The sequence below is a fragment of the Malania oleifera genome, chromosome 10 (genome assembly GCF_029873635.1).
Source record: "Malania oleifera isolate guangnan ecotype guangnan chromosome 10, ASM2987363v1, whole genome shotgun sequence".
In the NCBI taxonomy this organism is placed as follows: Eukaryota; Viridiplantae; Streptophyta; class Magnoliopsida; order Santalales; family Ximeniaceae; genus Malania; species Malania oleifera.
Window position 1 is genome coordinate 1567848 of NC_080426.1, and position 9578 is coordinate 1577425.

The 9578-nt window shown below is 34.0% G+C and overlaps 1 protein-coding gene across 1 annotated transcript; it reads left to right on the top strand.

The window, feature by feature from the left end:
* Positions 1-6052: 6052 nt before the first annotated feature.
* LOC131165538 (BTB/POZ domain-containing protein At3g56230-like) lies at positions 6053-9279 on the top strand. The gene is made up of 3 exons (XM_058123437.1): positions 6053-6358; positions 7425-7601; positions 8498-9279. Exons 1-3 carry the CDS (start codon positions 6113-6115, stop codon positions 8960-8962), a joined length of 888 nt encoding a protein of 295 aa, XP_057979420.1. The 5' UTR covers positions 6053-6112; the 3' UTR covers positions 8963-9279.
* Positions 9280-9578: the final 299 nt, after the last annotated feature.

Here is a 9578-nt window from a genome sequence, read left to right on the forward strand (position 1 = left end):
ATTACTGAAATGCATATTTTTAAGTATACTGTATACTGAAAAATTTATCATTCTATAAACATGCAAATATTATGGTATTTCTGTTAATAACTATAAACATGGTATTCATAAATTCTATAAAATATAGTATTGTTTCTGTTATCAACTTAAGCCACACAAGTAAATATTAATATTATCAAGTTCTAGAAACTGTAAATATATATAATCTGAATAATAATTTGATAAAAATATACAGTTTGTGCTGAAATCATAAAAGGGCTTCCTAGCATAGCATATTTCCCTTACCTAACTACTGGAAAGCCCCTATGGTATACTAGTCCAACACGCATAGGGCTTCCTACTCAACACCTTGAAAATAACATTTTCCAGAACATAATATCATTATTTTTTTGTCTCCATCATTTCCTACAACTGCCAAAAGGCCAAAAACTGAATAAAAGGCCTTATCCTGATTCTGGAAAGAAATTCAACTCGATCCCACCGACCATCTGCCCCGGTAAACTTGGAGAGAACTTCGTCAGGAGGGTCGTGGTGGCCTCAAATCGTTGATCCGGCGACTGACATGGCCAAAAAGAAGAGAGATGGAGGAGAGACCGTAGGAGAGAGAGAGAGAGAGGAAGAATTTCGTCAAATTTCTATGATTAAACCAAGGTTAGGGCTATTTATACTGCGGCCTTCGTCGACGAGTCATGTCATCTCATCGACGAGTCATGTCATCTCGTCGACGAGTCTAATAAGAAATTCGTCAACGAACTCTCCCCTTTGTCGACGAAATTTAGAATCGCCCAAAACTTTCACTCGGTATTTTCTCGTCGACGAAACATGCCCTCGTTGACGAGACCCTCTTGTACCCTCATCGACGAATCCCCTGTGTTTGTCGACCAGGCCATTAGAAATTTCCTTACTACCTCCTTCTATTTCTGTTTCCATTTCCCTTCCTCCTTATTATTTAAATACCATTATTTTTCAGGTCGTTACAATATATGTATACAGTTTTACAGTATTTAATGTATATAGTATAATATTAGCAGTACGAAAGATAGAAAGTTCAGATGATACAGTTATATTTTAAGCTACGATTAATGTAAAATTTATTTATACTGATTTTCCAATTTTACAGTTTCAAATGTTATTATTATTGATATGCAACTTGGTCTCCACACACTAGTAATAGCATATTTCTACTTACTGAGCGTCGACTCATCCCATCATTTTAACATTTTTCAACTGAGCCAACTAGGCGAGCAGATCAGGCTCGTGGTTAGAGAGTCCTTTGGTTGCTCTGTACTTAGGGTAAGTTGGTACGGGGAGGTTTGAGAATTGGGGAAGTGATACTAGTATATGTAAATATAATATGGAAAATTACTAGATTCTGGTATTGTATGTACATTTGTGGTTATGTGATTTATATTTTCCCGCTGCATAGGTGTGCCCACTATCTACAAAAATACTTCAGTGCCTATCTAAGGCATGAGAGTCTATAGTAGGGATATTTAAGTAATATATATAATGATATAAAAAAATGATATAATTTTGAGGTCGTTACACTTAAGATCTCTCAGGCCCAAATCCCTTCCGAGGTAGGTTTACAAATTTTCCCCTAAGAGCTCCAATGAATCTTCCTAAGCATGTAACACGTTCATAAATGCCAAACTGGAGGAAAGTCTGCCCTTGCCACTATAAAAAGGGAATCCCATGAGGAGGTAAGCATCTCATTCCAACTCATTCTTCATTTACTGTTGACATTTGAACCTCTCATTCCCTAACTCAGGCATTAAAGTGATCTCTCGGAGTATACATCGAGTCCTCTAAGCTATTATTATTTGATTCCTTTCATATCGTTATGGTCGAATGACGATTTAACAAATGTAATACAATAATTATAAAAATTAATAAAAAAAATATATAAATTTTAAAAAATATATAAGAAGAATTGATCAATGATTAAGGAATAAGAAGAATTGATCAATAATTATAGATAATTATAAAAATTAACAAATATCCCATATATATAAATCAAAATAAATGATGAATCTTTTAAGTACACAGACCACCCTTAGATAGTTTCATTGGAGACAAATTTTATTCATATATTAATCTAAATTATTTTAAAATCAGCATAAAGTAGAAATAAAAAAAACAAAAGGGTTTTAATTTTCAAAGTATTTCAAAGTTGGCATGACACGTGCTGATTTAATTTTGCTTAATTTATTGAATATAATCAATTAGTTAACATGACCTTTATTTATTTATTTATTTATTTATTTTTGTGGCTTCTTTTTATTAATTAAGTTCTAACATTTTTATTGCACCTAAATAGTGAATTATTTAACATGGCTTCATTGTACTCAAGCCTATGGTAAATTATAATTTACCATACTAATATTATAATTAATTATCTTCTTTCCTTAAATCTAATGGCTCTAACAGTTTTATCCGTATATTTTTCTTGCCTTTTTTTTTATTATATATTTATTTATTAAATTAATTTAAACTGTTACCTCTAGGCATAGTTGACCACCACTATTCTTAGAATATACTTATACACAAATGAATTAAAAAAAATCATTTTACTAGTAATTAGCTGAATAATATATATTATCAACTTTTAATAGTAGCTACCAAATATAATGATTTTATTTAAAGGATAAGAATTTAGACCCCTGAATTTAAATTTGTATGAATTTAAATAAATTTAATATAATTAAATATAATCATTTTAATTAGTAATTAGCACAATAATAAATTTAATATAATTTTATTTTCTATTTTATTTAAATTTATACAAATTTTAAAAAAAATACCTCAACACATGACGTTAATTAATTTACTAGAACACGAAAACTAACAGGAGCAGGGGAGTAGCCCAAGAATCTCTGATCCAAATAATATAAACTAATCCGGCAGTTTCTGAACTCCTCTTGGCCGTAGATCTTCACAGAGGGCAGAAATCCAACGGCGGAGGCAGCAACAAAGAATGCTGGGGTCCGAAACAAGAGACGGTAAGAAAACCGGATAAGCGAAGCCGGTGGTTTGAAAACTTCCAGTGGTCCAAAAGAAACACGAACTCACAAAAGTAATACTGAGAACAGAAAACCAAGGGGCCACCCACTAAATCTAAACACCTACTCTCACTTATAAATTCCGATCCTCCCTTTCTATACCACAGGCCGCTGCTTTTCATTTTCATTTTTGGGTAATCAAGAAGAGAAGAAAGAAGAAATTAAGAAGATGGAGGGGTTGCAGTCCTGGGTCTCACAGCACAAGCTCACCAGCATTGGTGAGTACGTAGTCCTGCATTTCAATTAATTAAGTCTGTTTAACATGGAAGTCGTCTGAAATTTTTGTTGGGAATTATTGATTATTACTTCGTTTTGCTTCGATTGAATTTTGTCTTGAATTAATGTGTATGTGTTGATGATGGGTGGGAACAGGGGCGGTGTGGGCTTCGGCGATAGGGGCATCGATGGCATATACGAGAGCGAGATCTCCCTTGAAGACCAGCCTCAGGCTGATTCATGCCAGGATGCACGCACAGGCATTGACGCTGGCGGTGCTCTCGGGGGCCGCCGCCTACCATTACTACGAGCAGCGCGCCGGCGGCGACAAGGCTGACGCTAACGTTGCTTCTCCACCGCCTGATCATCATATCACCTCCATTTCCAAGTGATGATCGATCGATCGGAGCCTTAGCAACCCTTCTTCATTATTAGTGTTTTAAGTCGATCCCGGCCCACTGGTAAAAGGAGTTAACGTTGATCCATGTTTACTTTGTTGAATGGATAGGTTTAACGTTTACTTTGTTGAATGGATCGGTGATCAGTATGTACGTATTAAATATTAATTAAAATGCAGTATTGTGAATGAATGTACTAAGCAGATCCTAAATATAATCTCTTTTTTCTCCTTAATGACTCTGTGTTTATAAGTGCGTTCTTGGGTTTGTGCGCAAAATTCAAATGTAGAACAGAGAAGGGCCATTTTAGTGAATGGGGTCTCCCAGAACAGAGCAAGGTCATTTTGATTTTTGAGCTAGCTCCGGCAGTGTGATTATATATAAAGTCACGTCCTCTGAGATTAGACACACGTGACTACTAACCAAACACAAGAACATATCTCATTTCACCGATAGTTACATCCATGCCTTGATTTCATTCTTACTTCAACTCCTTTTCCTATTCAATTCCATTCTGTGAATGAAGATTTGTAGTACATGTATGGTAAGCACAATATTAATCAGAATTAATTGTAGAGAATTTAAATTGAAACATTCCCAATTCTATTTTATCGCACCAACGTGGTGCATTCTCATTCAATTTTTTAAAAAATATTAAATAAATATATTGACCAACCACAATATCTGATAGCACAAAAAATTTTGGTAGGTGTTATCAATATGTTTAAATTAAATTATAAAAATTGAATTCAAAACATTTGAATGAATAAAATAGACTGACAACTCACATAAAACTCGCATCATATACAATTAATGTGAATATTTTTATGCAAAACCCCTTTGTTTCATTTTTCATGTGCTAAAAAACTATCCTACTACCATAGACATGACTTTTCACATGAGAATTGTTACTGTAAGATTTAGAAAATGAAACCTGAATATAGACTTTTGTCAATTGATCTTTAATTTCTTAATGAGTTTATTGTTCATGCGAATTTTGGAGAGAAAAAAATTATTTACAAGTAAGTGATTTTTTTTCAATTTGATAATTTGGAGATTTCAGTCATCGTTACACGGACACTCTAGTGCAACACCAAACTAAGGGGGTGAAAAACGTCCGTCTATTGTTGCATTCTTGGTAATTCACCGACGTAATACTTTAAGGGAAAATCGAATCTTTAAATCTTGGGATCACTAAAGTCACAAATTATCTTTAACAATTTAGATGACCCCGTGATTTTGTTTCCTGTTGAGCTAACTTAGCACGTTAGGCAACTAGGGTACTACAAAGTCCAAATAGTTACACGCTCAATATTTTTTTATACCTTAAAGTAGATTAGGTTAACCAATTGTGCGTGGCACAAGACCAATCAATTTCCCTACCGACAATTAATAACTAACTAAATTTATTAATTAAAAAGACTGAATTATCCCTTCAAAAAAAAAAAAAAAATTGGCGGAGGGATGGGGACCGGCTTTCATGAGACGTGCATGCATGCCTCTTGGCTCTTGCCTTCCACAGATTTGCTGTTGCGAGGTTGGAAAGTCCTTCTCTTCTTCCTAACTTTCTCATCATCAAGATTATTATTATTATTATTAAATAATAATGTTAATTTGTATAAATATAAATATATAAGGTGTTTATATTAAAACACTGTCATTTATCACATAGGCCAACCCTGGTTCTGTTTCATTTACAACTATGCCCCTCCACTTCCCACGTAGGTTTCATTTCGCACCTTATTTTTATTTATAGGCCAGATCTTAATTTAAGTTTTTGTCAAATCAAACGTGTATATGTATTTTAAGAGGAGTTATGTTGTTAATTAATTAAAAATATTGTGTTTGGAAGATAAAGTTTGAATCTTTAATTTAAACTTTGTAATTTTATTGAAACTTAATATAATTATATGTATTTCATTTAAATACACAAATTTAAATGTAAGATTTAAACACAAAATTTGTAAATAATAAATGTCCTATCATAACGCGTCAAAATTTATATATAGAAATTGAACTAGTTAGTAAAATTAAGTATGTTAATTAATTCATTTGAGGCTAGACTTGTCATTTTACTCGGATAAAAAAAATGTTGTGTATACCCCACCAAAAGCAATGATACTAGTTTCTTTTTTGATGAACAACAATTATATTTGGCAGCCAAGCAATATATATATATGGTAGGTGTATTGCTATTTAAAAAAATAATTAGGGGGAATAATTGTAATGAAATATATAAGCTAGCTAGCTAGGTTATGATCCCTAACGACCCTACTCTGAACCATAAAGAAATGAACCAATAGCTTAAACTTGAAACAAAAGGCATAAATATATTTTATATATATATATATATAAAATTTAATTTCTCCTTCTTCCTCCCTTCTTATTGCCTGTGTTTGATCTGTCGCAGAGAGAGAGAGAGAGAGAGAGAGAGGGATGGATTGCTGCATATGCAGTGCAGTCCCAATGATTCTGAGGCCACCGAGGAATACAATATGCGGGGCGTGCCACGAAGCAGCCAGAAGCCTGATTGCCTTCGTCAACAAGCAGCTGGAATCCTCATGTACTGATCAAATGAAGGGATATTCTTCTTCTTCTCCTTCAATGCTAGCTGTTAATGACCTTCCTAACAAATCATCAAACGCTTCTTCCTTAGTTTCTCTCCACCCAAATTCATCCAAGGCAAGCTCCATATATATATCAGATCTATCTCCTTTAATATTCAAATTTACATTGCGTGTTCGTTCTTTGTTCTTTCATGTTTGCCTTTATTAATCTGTTGGTTTTGAGCACAGATGCATGATATGTATATTCAGCTTGAAAATAAATTGCATTTTTTTTTTTAACAAAAAACCCAACTTTATTAATAGCCCAACAATTACGTACCCTCTCATGTATATATAAAATTTCCAAGAATTAGAAAACATTTAAAAAAAAAAAAAAACACACACACACACATACACACACACTCAAAATCAGACCGTTTGTGGATTCTATGAGGATTATCAAGAATTATAAGAGTTAGTAATGTCGTAGGAGCATTAATTTTGAATCTTTAGATTTAAATTTGAGTGAGTTTGAATAAATTTTTGTATAATTATATATTATATTTTTTTTAAATTCAATACAAATTTAAATCTAATGTCTCTTTCAATGTTTTTCGTCAAAGAAGATATATGTGAAATTCTGTGAAAAATTTAACATGCTCCATACATAAAGCATGAAAATTTTTTACCCATTTATCTCTTTCACAATTTTAGATTGTCATAGAAATAATAGATGGATGAATCTGATTCGTATCTAATTAATTAGCACTGAATTTTAGTACGTGCAATTCCCAATCCAAATGCCTAGTTATTCGTTAGTTAAAGTTGATCATTAATCGAAAAGCAGTCAAAAGACTCTCGACAATGCTTCTACCAAGCACATCCCGACGTGCGAGCATTCCCACACAGATTGGACCCCCGTCACAGTAGGGGGGAAAAAAGCTATAAACATATATTTACCTAACTGTGCGTGTTCAAGTTTTCATCCTTCAAAAAGAACCTCAGAAAAGCAAAGTTTTTGGGCCGCTAGCCCTTTGGGCCTTCTGGGCTTTATAGTTGGGCTGCTTTCCTATTTTTTAACAGGCGTAAGATGGGCCCAATCCTTCTATGTAAAAATTTTCAAAATTTGAAACTTCGGCCTTATGTAACAAATCCTAAATCTAATTAAATGTTGTTGCTTGCTGCTGCTGCTGCTGCTGCAGGGATTTGCAAGCGTAGTGAAATGGGCAAAGGAAATGAAGGAGGCAGAAGGGGAACTAAAGGAGAAAATAGATTTCTTGGATGGGTTTGCTGCTGCCTTCATGGATCAATCTCACACTGACATCCAAATCAAGCCCGGCGGTGACGGCCCTTCCATTCCGGCACATAAGGCCCTATTGGTACCTCCCTCTCTCTCTCTCTCTCTAGATCTCTCTCTCAGCTTCTCATTGCTAAACTCAATAATGAATCATTCAGACTCAATGACAAATATAGATGAATCAAATTTGCCAACTTTGCAGTTTGTTTATAAGCTAAATAATAGGCTAGCTTGAGCTTAATTTATAGTAAGCTCAAATTTTAACTCCACTTGTAAACCGATGGAGGGGCTCATGTATAAGTTTAATCAACTTATAAGAACTCATTTCTGGCTGACATTATTTTGTATGGTTTATTTTGAAGTGTTTTTGCTCGACTCATACCCGGCTGGTGGTATATTTTTATTTGCTTTAATTTCTTTTTCATAACACACATGCATTTAGTGTTGGGTTTTCTGGAGCCTAGTTGCGTTTAATCCAAATGATGACCCGACTTGAATTAATGTTACGTGGTTTTTTTAATGAGAGATTTTAATCCTAAAACTTAGTCCATGAGCGCTGCAGCTTGAGCCCCATTTTGTAGCCGATTACTGTGCACAAGATATAAAATTATTATTTTTTGGTGATTAGGGTTGACCGTCGTTTTTGTGTGAGAGAGACGTAGTTTCTGAGAGAGAGCCGCACTCTATAATTTTTCCCTGATAATAGTGAAATCCTTACAACTCCGTGGACATAAACAAATTACCGAACCACATAAATACTGTCTTGTGCGTTTGATTGATTTTTTTTTTAGTGTGTATTTTCTCTATTTTATTTCTCACTGGATTTGAAAATTTGGTGTTAATTCCCTACATTTAGAGTAAAACAAGGGTAGGCTGCAAATGTGTCAAATTGAGATGCATAATCACAAAATAATTATTAGCATTGATCCTTCCATGTAAGGCATTTCAATTAATTAATCTACATCATTAACAATGCAGGCAGCAAGATCTGAAATCTTCAAGAACATGTTAGAGGCAGACGGATGCAAAGCCCCACCAAACGACACCGTAACTCTCCCAGAACTCAGCCACGAGCAGCTTCAATCTCTACTGGAGTTCCTCTACAGCGGGAGCTTGGCGGCAGAGAAGGCAGAGAAGCACCTCTACTCTCTTTCAATTGCGGCCGACAAGTACGAGATCCCATTCCTTCAGAGGTTTTGCGAACGCCGAATGCTGGGGTCCTTAAACCCCTCAAATGCTCTGGACGTGCTGGAGATCTCCGATGTTTGTTCCAACCTGCAGGCGTTGAAGGAGACAGCCTTGAATTACGTTGTTGGGAACATGGAAGACATTGTTTTCTCCGCTAGATACGATGCCTTTGCGCTCAAGAACCCTCATTTGAGTGTTCAGATTATGAGGGCGGCCTTGATCGATATCAAAAATAGAAAAAATGGCGTGGTTTGAGAGAAAAAGATCGAGAAAGATTGTCCAGCAAGGGCAAGATTAATTAGAACCACCAACCAGGCATTCTCAAAGTGCGATCCAAATAGTGAACCGCAACATTTCAAGTTCAATTTTTTACACCATCATCACGCGGCTGTGTGTCCTTCAGCATTTTCCTTTTTTATAAGTTAGAAGTCGAGAAGTAGCCGAACAATTTATATATAGTTAGACCCTTTCATATTAAAAAAAATGTAGAAATTAATATAATCTATGATTATTTATTTTTCTTTGTAGATATGTTTATAAATCAATGAATATGAATATTTTAATTTATACTAGTCAATCTCCCCTGCATGCAATATATCTTTGTTTAATTTTTTATATAATTAATTAATGCTTTTTTATTTTTTGTTTTTGAATTTTAGAATATTTTTTTTATGTTATGTTATTTACTTTGGATAATTTGGAATTCTAACTTGTACGAAGTTTTAGTTTATGTGGTTTATTCTTTATTTCAAAAATATTAAGTGGTGGTGCATGAGTTCAATAATTATGATTAGTGATAAGATGTTTTGCACTATTTATAAATTAATAACTATTTAACTATTTATATGATCACTAATTTCATTTTTAATTA

Bases quoted from the DNA above. Each gene is read 5' to 3' on its own strand.
- LOC131165538 (XM_058123437.1), top strand. From the start codon at position 6,113: ATGGATTGCTGCATATGCAGTGCAGTCCCAATGATTCTGAGGCCACCG. The intron at 6,359-7,424 runs GCAAGCTCCATA...CTGCTGCTGCAG, and splicing joins TCCACCCAAATTCATCCAAG to GGATTTGCAAGCGTAGTGAA. The intron at 7,602-8,497 runs GTACCTCCCTCT...TTAACAATGCAG, and splicing joins CGGCACATAAGGCCCTATTG to GCAGCAAGATCTGAAATCTT.